Below are 25,329 nucleotides of genomic sequence, written 5' to 3'. Positions count from 1 at the left end.
AAATTTGACTGGAGTCAGGTCACATGACTGAAGTAGGCCACGCGATGACAACAAGTATGCATCGTAGCAAAGGAAGTGTAGTAAGAAGGGCGAGTACCCCGGAAAAAGAAAACTGAGGACGCAAAATGCGTTTTCAATTTTATTCCGAAGGTGCATTGCATCGCCTGGAGGAGACACGGGAGGGCGAGAATATAGGGACGATTCATCACGCCGACACTCGGCTAGCACTGTCTGAGCAAAAACACACATATGAACAAGGGGTGTGAAACGAGACTTCTATTTTTCTGGTGGATAATGTAAAAATATGTGCTTTTGGTTTGTCAAGACATGAATGCAATTTTTTTTTGATCAACAAAAAAAAATTGATTGAAAGAAGAAAAATGTGACGCTCGAAAACAGTCACAACACTGAGATTTGGATTTTACCGTCACTATGGTCTTTGGCCATTTCCTTGCTCTTCGCAGTGATTATTTCTGTTAATTGGAGCGCGGCGGTGGATAATTGACCCGGCACCGGCACCCCCTTCCCACCCATCTCCTCATATTCAATTCATAAAGCCCATTTCATTTATTTTTGCTCCCCGCTGATTGAGATGATGATCACATTACATCGCTCTGCCGGCCTCAAAAGATGAGAAATGAAGATTTAGGAAGGGAATTGATGAGTCACCTTCCTCGAGAAACACCCTTAAAGTTTTGAAGCAGTTCACATACTTAAAAAGAAGCCTTCTTTTTGAGGATTCCATTCACCGCCAAAGAGCGTAGAAATTAAACAAACGGACCCTTGATGAAACCTGACTTAACTTTTATGTACCGTACAGCGAATGTAAGTTACCCATCAGTTAATTCGAACCAACCAGATAAAAATATTGATATGGAATCAATTAATTAATGGTTTATGTGTGTTAACAATGGATTGGATTAACCTTTATTAGTCTTGCAGTGGATAAATTTACATTTCACAGCAGCATAGTTATAAATGTAAGAGGAAAGGAAAGGAAGAAGTAGAAAAACGAATACGGGAGCTGCTGTGAAGGCAGCCACTCTCGCGGCACCATTTTGAAATAATAAAACAACAACAAGGGGGAAAATAAACGGGAAGAGGATCTTGGTGGGGGGGAAAAAATAATCGCGGATTATGTAGTGAGTTGCAATTGAGAAAAAAAAAAAAAAAAATCAGCTCTACTCATAGCGACTAATTTCCTGTTGCAATGCACAGCCACGTGGGAGGGTCTCAACAAAGAAGAATATACAGGAGAGTTGGGGTGTGCAGGGGAGGGGGGGCACAGCGCCAATCAATCAACCCGGAACGTCGGAGGGGACGCTGCCAATGATAAAATTGAAATAAACAGGACGGTCACAGCCAGTAAGGCAGAACGACGATGCATCTCCTCGTCTGATTTGTCCAATCAAATGTGAGCGAGCGCTGTCGGTGAAGAAGACAATTGAAGGGGAGGTGAGATGCGGAGGTGGGGGGTAAGTGAGGTGAAATACCCCGGCGGCGTTAAAAAGAGAGAGCTAACCAAGTCGAGTTAACCATGGGCACGTGTAACTATTCCATTCTGCTTTCAAGGTAAACATTTTATCAGTGGTGGACCATCTAAGCCTGCAAAGCCTTCTCTGCCGGCCTAAAAATCCACCCGTCACATTAACTCATTCACAAATGTATTCAGGAATTGAAAATATGACGTAGAGCGCCAATCCCGAATTAGTTTGGGTTTTGTTTGTTCTAGCTTGGGTGCCGATAAAGCGCTGGCCAGACCTCCGTAAATATTTTTCCCATCCACAAGGGGGCGATATTTCACTTTTTTTCCGCATGTGTGCGCTTCGTTTTTTAGCTTCAGTTGTTGTTGAGGCGCTACATAAACCAATATGTATGTATTGCATTGTATTTTGGACAGCCACCCACATTTCAAGCTCATATAACTCCAAAAACATATAATTTAGGAATTAACTTTTTCTGATGAAAGAAGAGAGTCTAAGAGAGTCATTCATTGCCACAGCGCTGGTCAGACCTTTGGCAATGTTGTACAGCCACCCACATTTCAAGCTCATATAACTCCAAAAACATAGAATTTAGGAATTAACTCTTTTTTTCTGATGAAAGAAGAGAGTCTAAGAGAGTCATTCATTGCCACAGCGCTGGTCAGACCTTTGGCAATGTTGTACAGCCACCCTCATTTCAAGCTCATAAAACTCCAAAAACATGAATTAGGAATTAACTGTTTTTTTTCTGATGAACGAAGAGAGTCTAAGGTTTCTAACCTTGTATTGAATGTTGATGTAGTCCTAAAATTGAATTGAAGTGACAATGACAAAAACCCTGGCACTGGAGTGGACACATTTTTGCATGTGTCTGGCAGTGAATGAGTTAAAAAGGACACATATAAGGAACAAATCTCTAATCACATCTCATTCTCCGTACTGCCTATTCCTCATTAGGGTCGCGGGGGGTGCTGGAGCCTATCTCAGCTGTCTTCAGGCACGAGGCGGGTGACACCCTGAATTGGTTGCCAGCCAATCGCAGGGCACACAAAGACATACAACAGTCACTCTCACACTCACACCTCGGGACAATTTGGAGTGGTCAATCTGCCTGCCATGCATGTTTTTGGAGTGTGGGTGGAAACCGGAGGAACCGGAGAAAACCCACGCGGGTCTGCACTGTGAAGCTGGTGTGCTAACCACTCAACTATCGGGACGCCCTAAGCAACAAATTCATCTTATTATTACAGTAAACAACAACATTTATCTGATGCATTTTTGGGTTCGAGTGAGCAAAAGCGTGCATCCCAAATTCCGCACATAACATAAATACACGTGAACACAAGCTTGTGCAACAAAGGTCCTGGCGGAAGCTCTGCTAATATGTGCCACCTGTGGGGTCACATCCCATTTGTCAAACCTTTGGGTGCCCGCCAGAAAAAGACCGGGTTGCTGAGCATACACTTTTGGGAACATGATGCGCACACACACCCACAAACACGCACCATCCGGGTGCAAATCGGGTAAACTTTGTGAAACTGGAGCTACTTCTTGGGTATTGAACAAGCTCATCTCAAGAATCATATCATGTGTAAAGAAAAATCAATAATTTGTCATATGGCACGTCCCGGTTTGAAAACAATAATGTAAAGCAATAATTGTCGTGTTTTTTTTGGTGCACTGCTCTGTAAAAGTGGAAGTAGGAGGTGGGGGCCAAGGTGGAGGGGGTGCTGTTTGGTAATTGGGCCTAATTGTTAGAAACACTGACCCCCACGAATTAGTCATGTGTGCACAATGGTATAATCTGATGTGTGCCGCGAGAAAGGCTCGGGCCACATCTAATTACGTTCTCGCTATTATACTTGGACTACACACACACGGACGCACACTGTGACATTTAAATATCAGTTTAAGGTTAATGCGTCTCCCCCAGCAGACGGATAAACCCCCCTCTCGTCATGTCATTGGCTCGAGCTACATTTACAATGACAAAGCAAGCAGTCATGTGAGTGTAGCAGGGACAAAAGCTATTTTCATTCAAGTCGCCCTAATTCATACTTAGGCGAAATAATGTCTTAAAATTGTGGATTTTTATTGAGTTTTTAAAAATGTTTTTTATTTTTAAAGTTTGACTTTTACTAATGTTTGAATGTTGCCAAGCAGATCATGAAGCTTTTTATTGGACTTGAGATGTGAATATCACCTTGCGTTGTGTTTTACCCCTTGCCATCTGTCTCGTGACTAAAAAGTTCATAGCGCGTATTTATTTGTTAACTCATTCACTGCCATTCCCGAATTTATTCGAGAATTGAAAATACGACGTGAAGCTCCATTCCTGAATTTATTCAAGGTTTTTTTTTTTGCCGCGGGATGCTGATAAAGCACTGATCAGACCTCTGGCAATGTTTTTTTTTTCATTCCACGAGGGGGCAGCATTTGCCTTTTGTACAGCCAACCCCACTTGCACCTCATAATACACCACACCCTTAATATTTAGGAATTAGGTCCGATAAAAGAAGAGAGTCTAAGGTTTCTTGCGCTGAATTGAATGTTTACGTAGTCCTAAAACTCAATATTCTGTGGGTCCTGGAATTTGAGTGAAAATGACAAAAACCTATGCACTGGAGAGGACACATTTTTGCAAGTTTGGCAGTGAATGGGTTAAAGAAGGTGAGTAAAACTACAATAATTGAGTATTATCTAGAAATGTATTTCTTGGTAATAAGAGTGCCTGGATCGGATTACGGGGATTTACTTGATATCGTAATGAAAGCATTGCTTTGGATTCCGCATGATTCGATTTGAGTCAAACTTCCTAGAAGGGATTTATTCATAAAAACGGAGGTTCATTGGTACTTGTTTTAGAAAATTTCAGAGTATTTTATACTGCATTTCCAACGGGTAAACTCCTCATCACAAGTTATAGACTAACGACGTAGTTGCATAATGGTGAAATATTGGTGAAGCGGGGCAGCGCGCGCCAGCATCCCACTTTGCGTCGGACTTGAGTGCTGTTAACCAATCCGCCGACGTGGACTTTCACGCCTCGGAAATTAAATCATCAGCCGAAGAGGCGGCCCGGAGCAGAGTGGAGCCACCATTAGGTTAATGAGCTGTGAAATGAAATGTATTCCTTCACACCCGCCTACACCAGCGGCCCACCCGCACACACAAGCCTAATGAACTTTACTTGGTCGCCATCAATTACGTGAAGCTTCACGTTTTTACTACCTGGACTGAAGCACCCAACATGACCGCACTTAACAGCGGCATGTGCTGGTATTTAGTAGTCGTCACATAAAGCACAGGAAGTACAAATTAATTCGGATGTTCTGAATGGAGAGTATAGACCTCCCCTAAGGCTTCAAAGCCCTTCACACGAAATTCAACGGCATCGGACATTACCGGCGGTGATCTTATTCCATCTTCATGCTAACATATGAACTCACCATCGTTTCGTCATCATTCAGAGTCTCGCGAACACACATACACACACATCCCTGCGCAGTTAGTTGCCAGGCCGAGCAGCATTTCAGCAGCAGAACAGAAGGGGAACAATTGTTTGGACAGCCTGTGAGAATGTGAGAATAATCCCATCATCTGGACCTCCGCTGCACTTGTCTCATAATCTCATACACCCCCTCCCACCCACTCTGTCCACCTCTCGCCCTTGTTGACAGACGTGCTCTTGAATGCTATTGGCATAAGTCTGGAGACGCGTCTCAATATCCCAAAGCGGACGTTTTCTTCAACGAGGCTGTCGACTTTGCATGCTTCTTAAAATGATCAAAGGTACTGGACCGGGTGGGTGGTGGTATGCGGGGACTCGATAGGATGGAGGGAAAAGTCGTTAGGGTGTTGTTTGAGAAAAGAAGATGCAGTGAAAAAGCTGCAGATTGAATTAATTAATAATCATCATAATGACCGTGAAGGAGGTGGAGCACACTCACGCCCCTAGGAATGTTTTATGAAACAAAAATGTCAAATCCACACCTCAAAAATGGATACGACTTCAACGGGCAGTTAGGATGGCAGTTAGGATGGCGGAAAAAAAAAATCATTGGCACCGCCCTACCCACTCTTGAGGACTTACACACTGCAAAAATCAAGACAAGGACCCTCCGCACCCTGCCCACGACATTTTCCAGTGATTCCCCTCAGGCCATTAACTCTCTAAACAGTAACCCAAATATAACTGTACAATGCCTCTTTGCAATTTTGCAAAAAAACGCTACTTCCCACGTAGATTTAATCAACCTGACAGGGCAACAAGACTTCAGCTTTTCTGTCCTTCACGCTTCCGAGAGGAAAAAAAAGTAAACAATGAAGAAGTAAGTGTGCGGATACTCAGAAGCCGCCCCCATCTGACAGTTCGGGCAGTACGGCGCCAAACTGACGGGCAATTACGAGCGGTCGACCGACGTCTTGTCTTCAGGTGTGCTTAACAAGCATCGCTTCGCGCGCACCATGCAGGGAAGACACTTTTTGTTGTTGTTTTCTTTGTAGTTATCCCGCGAGCATCAGTGACATGTTTACATGGCTAGTGTTTCAATTTAGTCTTATGGTCGGAGTTTACTTGAACGTAGGGCAAAAAACAAAACAAAATAATGTTGACCCTGTATTTTATTATTGTAAAAAGCAGTGGCGGGCCGTGCGTGTCATTCCTAGGCCGTCAGTAGTGCTATGTCTGAATTACTCCACAGCTGCGAGTGTGGTGTGATTTACTACACGTACACTAAAGGATGTCGTTTGCCAGGAAATAACTTAAGAAACTGAAGAAATAATGTCATTAAACTGTTCACATTTTCAGTATGAACGTGTGGTTTTCATGATATGCTCATAAAATTGCAATATTATTTGCTATTTTTGCTAGCTTCGGAGATGTCTAAGCTTTCTTTTTTCTGTCCATCTATTCTTGCAACTTGACAAAACCCGTATTAAATCAGATTATCACGTGATTGTGAAGGCCTTCGAGCACGTCCTCTGATTGGTTAGGATGCGACAGGGCATGCAGAACAGATTGTGAAGGCGTCCAGGTAGATTTCTGACCCTGGTAAAAAATGCTGGCTGAAATGTGATTGGTTAAATGCTTAGTTACGAAAACACGTCTGGAAGCAGTGCAACAGGGAAAAAGTAATGAAATGTAGCTGAAAGACAATTTGGAATTATTAAATAAGAATTCATGGACAAAATATAATTTACATTAGTTTGTGATTCAGATATTTTTAGGCCAGCAGAGAATGCCTTGCAGGCCCTGACAGCCCACGACTGGTCCAAAGAGATCTTAAAAAAGGCCAAGGAAACCATTGCCGTAGGCAGTATAAAGTAATGCGTGAAGGCCTCCCTCCCCGTTTATCAAGTCATGTGATGCAAATCTGCGCTCGGCTGACACCAACAGAGACATTTTTGACGTCCGGCGCCTGCGAAAGGCACAACATCCAAACATCCAGATAAACGTGTTCGACCCCAAAGCATTTTTTATTGGGCCAGTGGCTTCTTTACTCCCGAATCTGTCGGGATGAGTGAAAGCGCCACACGCGGCCTTAAAAAAAATCAACACGGAATAGGATGGAATATATGTCCCGCGGTCACGGCTCAAACTTTAAATCACAACGTAAGCATCCAGTATGCTACTGGCGTCAAGACAAGGTTTGGTTTTTGAGTCTGTTTTGCATTTTTGAACGAGGTTTAGGATTTTAACTCATTCACTGCCATTCCCAAATTTATTAGGTAATTGAAAATATGACTTGGAGCGTCATTCGCGAAATTGTTCGGGTCTTGGGTTTTTTTGCTGCCAATGAAGCGCTGGTCAGACCTCTAGCAATGTTTTTCCCTCCCATAAGGGGTCAGCATTTGCCTTTTGTACATCCGCCCCCATTTCAAGATCAGAATACTCCAGACACATATAGCTTAGGAATTAACTCTTTTTTCTGATGAAAGAACGGAGTCTATGTTTTCTTACGCTGCATTCAATGTTTATGTAGTCCTAAAATTCAATATTTTCTTGGTCCTGCAATTTGAGAGAAAATGACAAAAACCCTGGCACTGGAGTGGACATATTTTTGTACATCGTCTGGCAGTGAGTGAATTAGTTAAATACATGTTGCAGACCCCCATCCAAAAAAACTAAATCTCTTCCCATCGACTTGCAAGGCAAAGTAGTGCAGAGGAGAAGACGGAGCCTTACGGTAACTCGACATGAAGGCTGCTTAATAATACGGCCGGCGTAAATAAAAGAGCATGCGAGAGCTTTTTGCAAAGCGTCCTGGGATTCGCCGGTTTGCTCCTCGTCCCTTTCCGCTGTCAGTTGTGGTCGCTCACCCAGCGCCAGCGTGGCCGTCACATTGGCTAAGTTGCGCTGGGACAGCCGGGATTGTACAGTATGGGACTTTTAATGGAGGGATAGCACACATGCAATGTTTTTTTAAATATTTGTCCTTCACTCACATATATCAAAATTGAACCAATGATATCAAAGTAAGAAAATTGAGTGGAAAATGTGACATTTTGTCAAAATGTTCCTTTCCCAGAGACCTTTACGACATTTTTTTGATGTTATCAGGTGTCAGTTGTGATTTGAGAGCAGGTAGGTATAAAAAATTTTGTGTTATCAGGCTCACACTCTTTCATACTGGTCACAGGAAGAGGGTTAACGATTTTCTTTCATGATTCTGGACTGTTTGAGCTCCACATTTTGTTCTCCTCGTATCAGTGATGCCAGTAGAACATCTTCAGTCAAAGATGAAGACGAAACTCAACAGCGTTTGGTTCGGAAGAGGACTCTTGACACTGTTCTTTTCCTCAAATTCAACCCCCTCCTAAAATGTCCTTTTTTTTCCTCAGTCATTCTGCTTCCCGCTCTATTGCCCAAAGCTCTGCGCCATGAGTTAGCATTTGCAAAGCAGATTTTTTTTTCTGTCGATAGCTCTTAACCAAGTGACATTGCCAAGCTTCGATTTGCCGTGAACACACTCCAGACGACAACAAAATCAACAGCGGCCAATTAAGTTCCAATTCTTTAGGGAGCTTTTCATTAAGCTAAACGAGGCCCGACGTGATGCTTTTCATTGGACAGCATAGCGGATATTATCCGAATATTGCCAGAATATCCATTTCGGTAAAATATGTGGATAAAAAATGGGAAAATTTAAGTGAAGATATTACAATTGTCTCAGCATATTTTCCAAATAGGTTCGATGTGTCATAAAAAAAAAATAGATCAATAATGATCTTAACTCATTTGCTGCCATTCCTGAATGTATTCGGGAATTGAAAAATGTGATGTGGAGCACTATTCTCGAATTTGTCTGGGTTTTGTTTTTTCATACTTGGGTGCAGATTAAGCGTTGGTCAGACCGCTGTCCGTTTTTCACTTCCGCAACGGGGCAGCATTTCCCTTTTCTTCCATGTTAGCGCTTTGTTCCAGCTTCAGCTGTTGTCAAAGAGCTATATAAACCAATGTGTATGAATTGCATTGTATTTTGGGCAGCCGGCCTCATTTCAAGTTCAGATAACTCAAGATCCATATAACTTAGGAATTAACTAATTTTTTTCTGATGAAAGAAGAGCGTCTGAAGTTTCTAATGCTGTATTGAATGTTTATGTACTGGAGTCCTAAAACTCAATATTCTAATGGTCCTGCAATTTGAGTGAAAATGACAAAAACCCTGGCACTGGATTGGACACATTTTTGCACAATGTCTGGCAGTGAATGCATTATAAGCTATTGCATTATGTTTGCATTTTATTTAGCAATAACGGCAGTGTTTGTACTTCTTCAACTTGTGACTCCATAACACGATGTCGGAAGACCAGCTAATCGATGCCTTATTATTTTTTTTATCATGATTTTTCTTTTGTTTGGTCATGGGAAATTCGTGAGAGCAGAAGTGCTTCACAGATTGTTTGATTGCAGCCATGTTGCCTCCAGTACGATCTGTGTAATATTCATGACGTGCCTGTCTCGCTCTCGCTCGATGTCATGTTCCTTTTGTTCGCACTCATTACGGCGCTGTCCCGAAAATGACAAGGTGCAAGAGCATTTCTTTTTTTTTCTTCCTTTTTTTATATCCCGCATCCATTTCATGTCAAGTAGCAGATGTGAATAAAAAGAGGTATTATCAGTTGATGGAAGTTTTGTCAGGCTTCCAGCATTCGCTTTTTGTTGCGTTTTTGTGGTCATGAAGCATTCAAAACCGTCTTGTCTACAAACTACTTGGCATTGTAATTGACCCGTTGCCATTTAAACAAACAAAAAATAAACTTCAACAAAATATCACTCACGTTTTATACGCAACCAACAATTTTAAAGTGAAAATGTAAAAACAGTGTTTGTATTATTATATTTTACATTTGTATAGTGCCACTTAGCAGTTTTTTTGACAACGATACTAGTGCAGCGTGTTCTACCGGAAACAAATTCCTTGTGCGTTCTACATACTTGGCAATAAAGATGATTCTGATTCTGATCTGATTCTGATTCTGATTTATGCATTTATTTATTTTGGGGTAGATGTGAATTGAGTAATATGTTTATTTATAGTTCAAGCTACAAATGATTTATAACTACAATACATTTTTAAAAGCGCAAATTCCCCCCCCCCCCTCCCCTTTTTATAAACACGACTCATCTATTTCTCATAAATTCTCTGCGTTGTTGAGTAAAAGACTTTCGGTGCAGAAAATAAGCAAATCACAACGATAACGATCAGGACAACAACGTCTCGGCTGGAGCATCGGAGCGACATATCGAGGGCCATTAGCCTTCTTAAATGGGACAGTTTAACAGCCGGGGATCGGACGTTCGTCGATCCACGATCATCTGGCTGAATCATTTCGCCTTACCTATTTCATACCATAAAAACAAAAAGAAAACTAAAAGAGAAGCTCCGTGTTTAGATAAATATAGTGAATTGCTCCAGATGGCAGACCTGAAACAAATGTGCGCTGTTATATCGTGAGATTAACAATTGTAAATAAAATGCTATTCTACTCAATGGATAAAGAATATATGCCTGTGATTACTGCAAAGGAAACGTGAAGAAGAGTTCAATTGAGTTCCTGGTCTCAGTGGTGCCATTTTGCACAGCCCCGCTTTGTTCGGCGGAAAGGTCAGTGCTCTTGGACAGTCTGCGGCTAAGAAAGGAGCGTCAGCGCAGAGCAGTATATGGAACTGACGCTGCTTGGAATTGAAGCGGATTTACGTGAGCCAGGAGATGTGAGACAATCTCTTTTTGTCAATGGATGCTACAGCTTCGTGTTTGCTTTCAACATTTAGCTGATAGCAGACGTACACATTCCACCATGATGTCCCTGATCCACTGGTAAAAAGGATGCTCTGATCGCCTCCTCTTTCATCTAGAACTGCTTCATGCAACAAAGAGGGTGCAGAAAGTGCTTAAAATTGAGTGACTGACTGTGTCTTTGTGTTGTCAGATCATTTGTTATTTAGTTTTGTTGTTTTGACTTCAAGATGTTGCTGCCTTTACAGCAGGTCCTGTATTTTGTTTTTTTCTACTTTTTCCTTTCCTTTCCTCACTTTACAGCTGTGAAATGTACATGTCTCCACTGTGAGGCTATTAAATGCTAATACCATACAATTTTTTTGCTCGGAAGTCAATGCAAAAATAGGGAAAGAAAAGTTATCTTGAAAAACTTGTGAATCACTATAGGAAGAAACCACTTGAAATGAGGTTCCATGTTTAGACGGAAGGCAAAAAGGATAATAAATGAAGTCTGTGTCACTCCCTTTCCCCCTTCTACCATTGTTGTTCTACTTTGTCTTTAAACGGGTTCATACTACCCAGACATGTTCTTCCAAAAGCCGTCCATCACGATCATGTTGAGTGATGGATGGGGTGTTGTTTGAGTCGCCAAAAGCCAACGTTTGGCAGCCCCATTTGCACCAATCATTATCTCGGCCATTAGCCGGCATATTAGCAACCGGAGGCGCGTCTAAATCAGAAACATATAGACTTACCAACACACAGACACACACGCATGCACGACAGCCATGTCCATTAGTGCGCGGCGCACAAATCAAGCAGGAAATAGGAACCCGGCAGTGAAAATGAATATATGTAAAATAGACTGAAGTTGCTTTTAAAACGTCAACCCAACAAGGGTGCAGAGTTAAGAAAGAAGATACAGTCAGGAAGGAAGGCAGGATGTGATGTCAACAGGTAAACAGTTTTCCCATCTTTAGAGTCATGGCACATATTTTACAGGACAAAAATCCTATGTGTACTGTAGTATAAGGCGCACCCCCCAATGAATGGTGTATTTTCAAACTTTTTCCATATATAAGGTGCACCGGAGTATAAGGCGCACCCCCAATGAATGGTGTATTTTCAAACTTTTTCGATATATACGGCGCACCGGACTACAAGGCGCAATCCAATGAAAGAAAAAAGGTTTCCAAATATAATATATAAAATTTTATAAAAGCTTTCCAAATATAAGGCGCATCACATTATAAGGCGCTACAGTAGAGGCGGTTATACTATACTTTTTCTACAGGGATGGGGGAAATGGAGTCGTTGGCTGCAGTCAGTCATCTATTGAGGCTCAATATTACTTCATATATAAGCCGCACCTGCGTATAAGGCGTAGGGCCATCTGTTGAAGAAAATCAAAGCTTTAGCGTGTGCCTTATAGACTGGAAATTATGGTAAACCTGCCACCATTTAAAGATTCACTGATGAACGTTCAATACAACTGAGTAAAAAAATAATGCAAAATATATTTGGTCACCCACTTTTTTATTTTAGCCTGCAATTAAAATTTTCTGACACAAAAACCCCATTGATTCAATAAACGACGGGAAACATTCATCTCTTGGGTGTGTGTGACGCATGGACACTTCACCTCCAAGTAAACGGTGGCCTAGCAGATTTACTTTGTTTAATTTCACACTTGATGGGTAGCAAGGCACTCCCAAGCCACAATTATTTGTACACAAGCAATTAAAAAGTCAATCTTGTGTAATATGTCCGCTTTCAAGAGGCTCTCGACGAGTAACAACTGTCGAGGGAGTCTTGTTAAGAACGATGGCGTTGCTTGTTTACCGTGGCTAAAGTGTTGAGGCAATTTTATGTTAAATGGCAAATGAACTGCAATGTCTATACAAAAGCGCACACACACAGTGTGGATTTTGAATTTAAATGTCACACATTCGTGCTTCAAACCACTTCGACGACGACGGCTCTTCATTGTTTTTTCGTACTTGACGCAAGGTCGTCAGCTATATGGTTCGTTCGTTGATGGTTCTTTGCTGGCTCTGATACCTCGCAGAACTAATGCGTCGCCCGCCCTTGAGTGCCGGATTGCAAATGACAGCCATTTCCTACCCTAAAAGTACTGGAGAGGCTTTTTCTTACGCAACGCATACACACGGGCATTGACAGTGAGATAAACGAAGGATACAAAAATGTCCGCGTCTGCTGTCCACACCACCGATAAACACGGGATGGCCCCATATTTGTTTTGATTTATTGACCTCATTTCCTGCTTCTTCACTTTCCGTCTCTGTGTTTGTCTTACATCAAAAAAGAACTTTTTGTGTCTTTGTCTATGCCAAGAGTATAACAAATACCACATTTGTATGAAATGAACTCACTCAAAGGCATCAAACGGGTCTCATTGTTTGCGAACATGGAGCAGAGATCCACAGAAGGACCAAAGCCGCACAGAGGAAGAGGAGGCAAGTCACACAATCTTTAGAACGTCATTGTTGGCTCTATTCATTACTGTGAATTATTCATGGCACATATCTGAATGGAATTGTTCGTTGTGCTTTGTAGTTGGATTTGAAAAGGACAAAACGAGCATGCAGATGAGCCTTTTTCTGCCCCCACCCTCCCAACTCCCTCCTTACCCTGGATGGATGCAGCTTACGTTCGGGGCCGTCGGCACCATCTGGCCTGGGTCTCGCCAGCGCTCCGCGGATCGCGCGATAACACCACGTGATCCGCGGCGTCTGTTGTTTGACTTCAGGGTCAGCTTCCTGTTGATGTTTGAGTCAAGCAAGGTCTTACGTATGTACGTACTTGTGTGTGTGTGTGTGTGTTATATTTATTTATGTATGGATAGAGAGGGATGGGTGGGTGGGTGGACGGGTGGACAGATGACAGATAGACAGATGGACAGACAGACAGATGGATAGACACATATATAGTGTGTGCGTATTTTAGTGTAGGCTTCACTCAGCAGAAAGCACATATGGTGCCATTAATATGAACCCGCTGCTGACACATGATAGATGCACTAGAGTATTGCAAGCAGAGTCGATGCCAATTCACGTGGACAGTTAGTCGTGGTCCAAAATGGCAAAAATAAATAAATAAACTCGCCGAAATGATCCAACGGTGTTTGTTGGCTTCTGATTCTGAACTGGATAAATTACGATGCATTGTCATGCATATGATGATAAGGAATGGAAACAAGATGGAGGCTATGATGAGTTACATTATTTTGAACGAAAAGATATTTTGATGATGGATTCTGCTATGTGTTTTGACACAAGATATTATGACAAAGTTGATTACAGCGGTCAATAGCATGCTGGCTTATATTAGAATGATGATGTATAGAATAGGAGATAATGCGTATGACGACAATGTTATGACGGCCTACATTGTACTATTGTATAGGATCAACTGATGTTATCACCAATTTGTCTCTAAGTGGCCTCACCAGTAATCAAGTCTTGGCCAAAGTGCTGGTACTCTTTTTTTAAGAGGAATCGATAAGCATAGTTGTCAGGCAAATAATTCCCTGGAAGTGAACTACTTATTCCTGACCCCAAGTACTTTGTCTATTTAAAAAAAAAGACAATCGGCAACATCAATAAGCTGACATCAGAATTTGCGTTTAAACTCACCAATTCCAAAAAAGTGCACCATCTGCGTAGCGAGATATAAAGCAAAGCATCCAGAACCAAAACCAGACTTTGGAGGGCAACCCGGAGAGCAATCGGGTGACTAACAAAGTGAATTAAGCTAAACAAATTGTGATTAGTTTGGCACCATTTTTGCAAACCATTTCCACAGATGCTACTTTGGGCTCATTGAAGTTGATTAAAAACAATATACAGCGACCTTTCCGGAAACCCCGTTTAAAGAACTTAGAATTATTTAGAGTGCAAATAATGTAATATGCCATACAACGTACAACGACATCACGTAATATTGCCGCACGTTTGCAATAAGACAAGACAGACAAGTTCCCGGCGCGGTTTTTCAACTTACTTAGTGACCCTCATATAACGGTAACAATAACGTTTGGATAGAAGTTGGATATTGTCTTGTATCGCATAAAAATAAGATAAATGAGGGATAGTGAGCGTATGGGGTTGGGTGGCTGTTTCGAGTTGTATCTGCCAGCTGTGCTCGGCGCCACCTCTCTAATCCACCGCAGAAGAGCCCGGAGGCTTTCCAGCGCAATATCACATTTTCATAATGAGAGCCAATGAGGCAGAAATCCCCGGTGGTGTGCTTTCACACAGCTACACAAGGCCTACGCCGCCCAGCATTTTACTGTATTTTGCGGTGCATAAGACGCACCGGAGTATAAGGCGCATCTCTAAAGAATTAAAAAAAAGTTTTCCGAATATAATATATAAATAGATAAAAGTATAAGGGACACCACATTATAAGGTGATACAGTACAGGCTGAGGTTATGCACGACTTCTTCTAAAGGGGGAAAAGAGTCAGTGGCTGCTGACAGTACCTGTTGTGGCTCATGTATAAGGCGCAGTCATCTTTTGAAAGAAAATCAAGGCTTTTGGGGGCGCCTTATACACCGGAAAATACGATACTTCTATCCATCCATCCATTTTCCAGGCCGCTTAATCCGCATTAAGGTTTCAGGGGGTGCTGGAGCCTATCGCAGTCATCTTCGGGCACTAGGCGGGGGACACCCTGAATTGGTAGCCAGCCAATCGTAGGGCACACAGAGACAAATAACCATCCACGATCACACTGACACTTAGGACAATTTGGAGTGTTCAATCAACCTGCCATGCATGTTTTTGGAACGTGGGAGGAAACTGGAGGACCTCAACAAAACCCACATGGGACCGGGAAGAACATGCAAACTCCACAAAGGGAGGCCGGACTGGGTCTTGAACTAAGGTACAGTAAAGTCTCGTTATATCGATATCGGTTATATCGATAGTACCGCTTATTACGATACTATTTCGATGAACGCAAGGAGAAAATTACATGCGCGCAGGATTGGATATATCGATAGTCCGGTTATATCGATATTTTTTCGGACTCCCGAGAATATCGATATAACGAGACTTTACTGTACTTCTAAATTTGAGCAAAAAAGTTTATTAAAAATGTGTTGCATCAAGGAAGATGCATGCGTCTGTTAAAAAGTATGACATTTGATTTTTCTATGCCGAAGGGGTTAATTGTCCTTCAATGAAAGTAGTTGGAAGAAAAAAGAAACATTGACACCAAAAAAAATCTAACTTTGGGAAAAGATCTAATATCATGTCGCAGCATTGTGCCCGTCCGTGTCTCCTAAGTGGCAAGAATGGCTAGCGACGATGCACCTTTACTTCAGCTCGACTGGCTGAGAGCAAAAAAAAAAATGGCAGATGACAAAAGCGATGAGGGCAGAGAGGCGGCAATGTGACGGATGAACGGAAGAAGGTTGTGATGGAGTGGAATTTAGACTGCGGCAGGTAGCGGAGAATCGAGCGTCAAGGCCCATCACTCATGAGAAAAAATGTCCAAAATGTGTAGCTTGTGCTCCCGGATGGAATGAATATTTTTTTTGGGTATGTTGTTTTCAACTCTCTGAGCTATTGTAACTCGATACAGTGAGACCTCAACTTACAAACACCTTAACTTACAAACTTTTCGTCTTACAAACGTCAAATTTATGAAAATTAAACCTTATAATAAGCACTATTTTCATAATACACACCCACCACGGCTGGCGGAGTGATCTTCGGCGGAAGCACACGACCTAACAGCACCAGAGGTTAAGTTACCAACAGTCCTTATGGAAGGTGACTCTCCTTCCATAAGCCATCAATGACCATCAAAAAGGTAAATAAAACTTTATATTACAGCACAGTTTATTTCTTTAATTACAGTCCTCATGTAATGCGCCTCTCTTTCCAAACAGCAATTCCCTTTGACCTTCGACCTCCAACGTCATTCCATCAAGCCATAAATGACCATCACAAATGTAAATAAAGTGACTTTATGATACAATTCAGTGTATTTCTTTCATTACAATACAATAGAACATTTATTATACATAGAATAAGGTATGTTGTTTGTAGTTTTAAGGCTTATTTAGTTGAAAAGTATATTTTATTGAAACCCGGGAACGGATTATTCCCATTTTAATGGTTTCCTATGGGAATTTTTTTTTAGATACACACTTTTCGCCTTACACACTCTGTCTGGGAACCAATTAAGTTCGTAAGTTGAGGTCTCACTGTATTTCGAGCTAAAATCCATCAAAGTTCACAATTGAATTATTTTTTTTTAGCTATGGAAAGAAACGGCACCATACCAGAATCAAAGATGGCTATTGTGTGCTCATTCCTGCAGTTTAGCGGGCATCAACTCCGAGATCGTGAATCAAACTTCTCTCCACGATGACCCCACCAAGGTTTTTTCTGCTCCCTATGCGACGCCGCAGCAGCGGAGGGTCATGCAGAATGAATAGCAATCTATGTTTGTCTTTGATGGGCCAAGAGGGGAGCATTAACCTCCATTCATCCGCTGATTGGCCGCCGTGACACCGGATCGATGAGGCTGTTTTTGCTCGCCCGGCGGCCTTGGCAAAAAGCCTTCGGCGTATTGACGGAGTCCTCCCGCCACCTGAGAAGTCCGCCGGCTGCACGGCGGGCGGAAAGAAGCGCTCAACCGGCCTGAAGGTGGAAATTGCTAAAGTCCTCACATCGGTGCTTAAAAGCTTCGAATAATGAGGAAATGAAAGTAAATTGTGTTTGTGGGATTGCGTTTCTGCATTAGAATGTCTAATGAGGCCAAATGATCTATTTATTTGTTCCTCGGTCGTGAAACCGGGGTGAGCATCAGTCTGGAAGAAGAGTCCATAGGATATTACGTTTCATGCTAGTTAGTATGTTTTTCTATCTGTGATGTAATAAAGCTTTGATATTTTTCAAAACCAAAATTGAATAACACAACAGCCAAGGTTGTTTTGATCTCGTCCTGTTTGGTTTTATGATTTGCATTCTCTAGCTGGAGATGATATCGAACCAGGCGTATACATTCTTGTGTGGTCCCACCATAAACTCATTCACTGCCATGGATTTTGTCATTGTCACTTGAATTCCAGGACCCACAGAATATTGAATCACAGAATGTTGTTCTTGTTAGGCTCATTATTAATGAAGCAGGAATCAAAAGTAACAACAGGAGACCTGACTTCTGACCCCGAAGGGGCAGGCAGGAAGAAGAGCCAAGAGGGAAGAGAAAGGTGGGGCTTGTTGCAAGAGCTTTTCTAAAGACGGACAGGATGTGACGTCATGTGAAGGCGAACAGAATGTGGTAATGGCGGACAGTATGAGACATGATGACAGGAAGTCTGAGAAAATAAAACGATGTGAGAGTAAATAGAAAAGATATTAGTTGTGTTCGTATAAAGAATTGCCCAAACAGTTCTTGTAATTGTAAAGTGTGCTTGGGTGATTTGAAAGGCGCTTGTAAATTATTTTTTTATTGTATGATTATGATTATGATTGCGTTTTAGCACTAAATAAACATTCAGTGCAGTGTTAGAAACCTTAGACTATCTTCTTTCATCAGAAAAAAAGACTTAATTACTAAATTCTGTCTGGAGTTATATGAGCTTGAAATGAGGGTGGCTGTCCAAAATACAATACAATACATACATATTGGTTCATATAGCATTATAACAATTTTCAATGCCTGAATAAATTTGTGAATGGCAGTGAATGAGTTAAAGTGAAACTAAAAGGGCTCAAGAACACAATCCTGGAGCACACCGCCGCATCAGATATCCAGTCATGACTTTCTCCGATTCTCCCATCCCGCCCGCCTAACGTTTTCTCCCACGTCCTGTATGTTTCATTATGCTGGCAGAATTGTCACACGCGCATCAAAGTTTGTTTTAAAAGTGTCTCGTCTTGGCTCTTTCTCTCTCTCTGGTGGGCAAGTGGCAGTGTGTTATTATCCCCGGCGCTGCTCTTCATTGGCGCTCGCATCAAAAGATGCACTTAGACAGCAGCGAAAGCTTTTTTTCCACGCTTTGCCTCGGCTTGGCAAGAAAAGAGAACAAAGCGAACGACGGGAGGCAGAGGATGAGGAAAAGGAGGAGGAAGGATGAAGGGGCGGGGGAACGGTCGGCGCCATCACGCTGACCAGATGATCACCATTGACATTTGCTTTTATTACCTTTTGCCACTTTTTCCCCACCCTCCCATCATGCATGTTGAATGCTGTAGCTACCAAGCACACCCATGTGATAGCCGCTGTGAATGTGCAATGTAAAATGTAACTCTCTGCAAAAACCCAAAGAATGGTGTATTTTCAAACTTTTTCTCTATATAAAGCATACCGGACTATAGGGCGCACCTTCAATGAATGAAAAAAAAGTTTTCCAAATATAATATATAAATATATAAAAGTTTTCCACATGTAAGACACACCACATTATAAGGCTCTCCGGTACAGTCTAGGCCAGGGTTACAAACTCCTTTTACAAGAGGGAAAGGGAGGCGGTGGGTGCTGACAGTCATTGCGAGAGACCTGTTATGGCTCAATATTACTTTACATATAAGGTGCACCTGCGTATAAGGCTCAGGGTCATCTTTTGAAGAAAATCAAGGCTTTTCGGTGTGCCTTATACACAGGAAAATACGGTACTTTGTCATTTTTTTCTGCGCTGACTTCGAAATTGTGATTCGTAAACAAATTGTAGAGTTGTAAAGGTATTGCAACCCCTTCAATTTGGGATCAAAACAGCTTTTGAGAAGAAGACAATGAATAGAAGGTAACATTTGAATTATCATCTCATCGATTATCATAATGAAGGTGAGAAATGGTAGAATATTCTCAAAGCTTTGAGCAATCAAAAGGCTCTCAAACAGCTGGCAGGGAGTTTAAATCTGCATGAATCGGATTTAAAAGCCATAAAGGTCACCAGGGCCTCACCTGTAAATCTCCGTCAAGTTGTCCGATTGATCTTTTTATCATGAATAGGTGAACATTCAAAAATGTTAATTCAACAATGACATTATCCTGCTTGCATACACATTATGGGGAATTTCTCTTGCAACAAAATGCCAAAATGGAACTGTATAGTGCCACTTAGCAGTTTTTTTGACGACGATACTAGTGCACCTTGGCAATAAAGATGATTCTGATTCTGATTCTGATTCTGAACTGGACAGCGTTATCGTCACATATTCATTTGAAGAAATAATCTGTCAAAGAGCAAACTCAAATGTTGTCCATTGATGGACCCTCCGCACCCTGACCACCACCTTTTCCAGCTACTCCCCTCAGGCAGGCGTCACCAATATATGCGCACCAAATCCAGCAGACATTTAAACAGCTTCTTCTCTGTTAGGTGTGCAACGATGTGCGTACACAGCACCAACATGGCCGGCAGTCACCACTTATGGATTTTAAATATCGGGAAGCTGGCTCGTTTACGCACTATTTGACTCTGTTCACTCTTCCATAAATACGATCAAAGGGCAGCGTTTCGGTGCCAACTGTGACTCAGTAAAGAGTCTCGACAACCTTCATTGTTGTAAATTGAGAGTTGACAGCGAACGTAATTCCCACAAAAGGGCCGCCTTTGCCGTTTCTTTGATTCTAAAGCACCATGTGAGTCATATAAATAGAGCAACAACACCAAAAGGGGGCGAAAAAACAACAACACTAAAAGCCACAGAGTGTGAAATTGGGATCCACTTTGATAATAAAAAGCTATCAGGCAGCGAGAGCGAATGTGCTAATTACTTTTAGTTGAAGGAGCCTCTTAAGCGCGCTGTGTTCATTCGCACCTCCGATTGATTAGCAACCTCTCACACTTCACGTCACTCTTTTATATTCTGTAAAACTGATTTCATCAACCGCGACGGGGGAATCAACTCGTTTATTTTTTCTGCCATTAACGACGTGGATGCGCCAATGCACTTTTGGTGTTGTGTTTTTCGTTTTTGGAGGCTTTGCGTCACTATAATTTACTACTTAACTTATTCACTGCCAGATGATGTGCAAAAATGTGTCCAGTCCAGTGCCAGGGTTTTTGTCTTTGTCACTCGAATTCCAGGACCCACAGAAGATTGAGTCTTAGGACTACATCAACATTAAATGCAACGTAAGAAACCTTAGACTCTCTTCTTTCATCAGAAAAAGAAGTCAATTCCTAAGTTATATGGGCCTGGAGATATATGAGCTTGAAATGAGGGCAGATGTCCAAAACACAATGCAATACATACATATTGGTTTATATAGCGCTTTAACAACAGCGGAAGCTGGAACTAAGCGCGAACATGGAAAAAAGGGAACTGCTGCCCCCTTGTGAATGGGAATAACATTGCCAGAGGCCATGGTCAGCCCTTTACAAGACCCAAACAAGAAAAAAACTGAACCCGAACAAATTTGGGAAAGGCGCCCTACGTCATATTTTCAATTTCCGAATAAATTCGTGAATGCCAGTGAATGAGTTAAGTGGAAAAAGTAGAGGCGACTGTGCAAGTGAAGCCTGACATGCGCCGGGTGAGCATCGAGGAAAAGAAAAATGCAAAAGTTGTTCTTACTTTGCGTATTCTCGGTTGTCGTGGTTGCAGCGGGAGTCCTTGTGCTTCTCCCAGTCCTTGCCGTGCTTGCAAGTGGTCAGCAGGACAATATCATCCCCGTTGTGGAGATGATACAAAGCGTTCCTGGTCTCCGAGCCGATCCCCGTCAGGTAACGCTTCCCTTTGAACACCAGCAAGTAGCGCCGGGAGGATGAAGAGGAGAGGGGCGCATCTTGGGCCGCTGTGCCCCCTATTTTAAGAGGGTGGTCTTTGGAGAACAAGGGGATGGAAATATCAAAGTTTGGTCGGAAGTTGGCCACGTTGGCGCTGGCCTTGGCCAACATGGCCTGGCCCACATCAAATCCCAGGTCTTCCGTGTAGTCCGGCCAGGTACCGGAGTAGAGGTTAAATATGAGGTGGTTTCTACCGTCGTTCCACGTGGGTAAATTGTGGATACGCGTCCTGGCGTTCTGAACGAACTGCGCCGACAGACAGTCCCTATCCAGAGTGTCCACGGCCAGGATGAACAGGCAGGCCTTTAGGGGGTCGGCGGTGTGGAAGCGAGACTCCTGGATGGAGGACAGTATCTTACGGTAAGTAACCGAGATCTCGTCGCCTCTCTGCGACGGGTAAACGTAGATCCCGAAATGCGGTTGGCAGCGGGCAAAGTCGAAGCAGGTTTCCATGCGGCAGCGTTTGTTCTTGTAGAGGTTATCGCGGACCGAGCGCCGCTCCCTGGGCGAGCTGTGTTGGTGGTGCACCTGAGGACCGTCCTCCTGAAAAGCAAACAGAAAAGGAAAACGCTCAAGTGGAATACATTTGCGCAGCTCATCAATATGGCATTAATATCGGGCATTCTTTACAGAGGATAAGTAATACATGACTAAGTATTTTTGTCTACATGCGATGGTGGTCCAAAATGTGTTCTGTCAATATTGGAAAGGACACTTCCAAATGTTCAATTACATTTTTCCCAACTTTCATTTCGTCTGACAGTTGGACTCAATGTCGTTTACAACCTTGAATATTCATTTACTGTACCTCCTGTTCTCCACCCTCTAGGTAGGGACCCAGCAACCGAGACAATTCAGTCCATTGTCCGGGGGGCTGTTTGGACGGGGCCCTTCGAAGCAATGACGGCTTGGAAAACCCCCGGTGGGCTTCTTGCCTCTGGCTATAAGACGGATACTGCTCGTTGTCGGGGTAGCGGGGCAATTGGTGTCGGCGGTACAACCGCTGTTGCTCAAAGTCGGCTATTTGCAGAGCCCACATGTAGACGAGGAAGAGAAGAGCGACCCCCACAGACACGAACAGGTACCGCTTCTTGGCCTGCATGTGTGCTGCGGGGGGGAGGAGTAGGTGGAGGGTGGGATGGGGAGAAGGAGGAAGGATGAGAGGAAGGGGCTTGGTGAGATGGACGGAGGAGTCAGGCTGGGATAGGCTGGGGTGGGGGGGGATGATGAGGAATCAGGGAGGCCGGTGCGGAGGTTGTCTCAGGTCAGGTGGACCCACTTGGATGTCTCGCTAGCCACACCATGGCATTTTTGCATTTGGAGCCACTGAAAAAGATTTAAAAAAAAACATAAAACATTCAATGAACTCATTCACTGCCATTCACAAATTTATCCGTTTTTTTTTTTTCATGCTGATAAAGCGCGGGCCATGGCCTCTGGCAATGTTTTCCCTTCCACAAGCATTTCTCTATATTTTTTCTCCACGTTAGCACTTTGTTCCAGCTTCGGCTGTTGTTAAAGCGCTATATAAACCAATATGTACAGTATGTATTGCATTGTATTTTGAACAGCCACCCTTGTTTCATGCTCATATAAGTCCAGACCCATATAATTTAGGATTTAACTATTTCTTTCTAATTAAAGAAAAGAAACTAAGGTTTCTAACTCCGTATTGAATGTTTATGTTGTCCTAAAAGTCAATATTCTATGGGTCTTGGAATTTCAGTGAAGATGACAATGACCCTGGCACTGGAGTTGCACATCTGGCAGTGAATCAGTTAATATCATAGAATCTGAAATTTTTTGGGGAAAATTTGAATGTGCATGTTTGATATTCCAAACATTTTCACAATATAATGTAAGAAACACCGTTTCTCAGTTTAACATTTAGCTTCGACTTGGCAAAGCAAAATTCCATAATCAATTGCTTTATTCAATAAAAATGAACAAATAAACCATTAGTTGGATTAAGTATCTCCACTGTAATGGAACGGTCATATTATAATGTATGTGCAAATACAATCCCCAGTTAAAAAAAAAATCCAAAGACAGTGTGAACTACAGTACAATACATACAGTTAAAGTCAACAAAATTGTAGTTTGGGAGCATGAATATCAGCTTTTTTATTGTATCGGTTATATTTACTTCCTAAACTGAAAGACATACTTTATATTTTCATCTCATGCAGTTAAATACCGCTGTGGTCCCTTATGAGCAAACATCACCTTTTTCATTGCCTCCCCCGTTATGTTTTTTCTATTTATTGCATACTCGAAAGATGCTCCATCGTATTAATTCTTCTGCAGAGTGCTCTCCATGTGTTCATCATAGTTTTTAGTCGTGAAATATAACAATGCAAAAGTTATATTTAGCGGCGTTGACGTCATCGAAGAGTACAGTCCATTTTTTTTTAGCCTACCTGTTTACTAGGGAACACCTGTGGTCGATGCAAGGCTGGATGCTGCTGCTGTCGAGCCAGCAGACGGTGCGAGCTTCCCCCCTCCAACCCCTCTCCCACCCCTGTGCACGCACGCACGCTCGCAGCTAACCAAGCGGCAATTAACACGCACGCTCACACACCGCCTCGTAGGAATCCGCGGAGCAAAGCCGCCGCAGTCGCGACACGCCACATCTCCCTCATCCGGCTGGTTCAACTTTTCACTTTATTCTCACGCGTGGAAGAAAACACAAGACCAGACGCGCGTCCAACTCGCCGGCGCTATCGACATCGCATCCTCCGCCTGCATCCTTCCACACGCGTCCATACCAGAGCAAAATAATAATAATACTAATAATCCAAACTCGTCCTCATCCTCGTCAACGGCATCGTGAGAATCCCGTTACTGGATTCTTGATTGACAGGCAGAGCGGATTGCCTCGAGGTAAGTGACCGCTGCGCACATGCGCGCGAGTCCTCTTTTGGATCAGCGCAGCAAGCATCACCAAACCACCCACCACCCCCATTCCTACACTCCCACCTCCTCCACCACCCCCAAAGCACGTGTGCAAGGAGACAAGAGTATTCGCACCGTTTTGTGTAGGACTCCATGTAGGACACTCCATCCCTTCCTGACCAAACTGAAGATATGCATTTTAAAATGTCCTGGTGGAATCGCACCGCTTACTTTGATGATGCCCAAAACGATTATCACCATAAATATTGATTATGAAGTCGATGATTGGGAGAGCTTGCTTGCTATTTCATTTTAGGTCCAAAAAGCAGAAATTTCTCAAATTTCCTGTAAGTGATGCTTAGGTGGGCAAGTAGTGGCTTTATTCAAAAAAGCATTTTGGATGGTTCCAAGTTTGAAGTCATTTGTGTTTTAAATGGATGACGACCCCCTTGACAGGGTTAACATCTCCCTCTTGTGGTTACTTTTATTCAGGGCTTCATCAGTGTCTCTGGTGTGCCACTTCATTAGGTACACGAACGATATTGCTGTGACAAAGATAATAAATAAAAATAATATTATTAGGAATAATAATAATAATAATAAAAGTACTACATAGCAACCAATAAATAATACTAATTGATAAATAGTAATAAATTATAATAAACAATAGATAATAATAATGATGATAAAACCAAATAGCAAATAAATAATAATAATAATAATAATAATAATAATAATAATAATAATAATAATAATAATAATAGTAATTATTATTATTATTATTATTGATAAATAGTAATACATTATAATAAAATAGATAATAACAATGATGGTAATAATAAACAAATAAATAATAAATAGTAAATAATATTAATCCATAAATAATAAATAATAATAACAATAATAATAATGATAAATAGTAATAAATTATAATAAACGATAATGATG

At 42.2% G+C, this 25,329-nt stretch overlaps 1 protein-coding gene across 2 annotated transcripts in view; it reads right to left on the bottom strand.

Moving 5' to 3' along the window:
• The window catches only part of LOC148883758 (exostosin-1), a 59,358-nt gene that overhangs the window by 32,087 nt on the left and 1,942 nt on the right, over nt 1-25,329 (bottom strand). Inside the window, exons 2-4 of one of the 2 annotated variants that reach the window (XM_089022223.1) lie at nt 22,295-22,812; nt 21,275-22,029; nt 13,360-13,488 (exon numbers count right to left, since the gene is read on the bottom strand). In XM_089022223.1, the coding sequence (XP_088878349.1) occupies nt 13,360-13,488; nt 21,275-22,029; nt 22,295-22,588 (1,178 nt within the window). In that variant the 5' untranslated portion in view covers nt 22,589-22,812. The remainder of the gene's footprint in view (nt 1-13,359; nt 13,489-21,274; nt 22,030-22,294; nt 22,813-25,329) is intronic. The other variant, XM_089022224.1, reaches the window with a different exon arrangement.

This window comes from Hippocampus bargibanti, linkage group LG19, assembly GCF_051943395.1.
Source record: "Hippocampus bargibanti isolate YZ-2025 linkage group LG19, ASM5194339v1, whole genome shotgun sequence".
In the NCBI taxonomy this organism is placed as follows: domain Eukaryota; kingdom Metazoa; phylum Chordata; class Actinopteri; order Syngnathiformes; family Syngnathidae; genus Hippocampus; species Hippocampus bargibanti.
The sequence above is the reverse complement of the archived record's forward strand: the minus strand, read 5'-3'. Positions and strand labels throughout refer to the sequence as shown.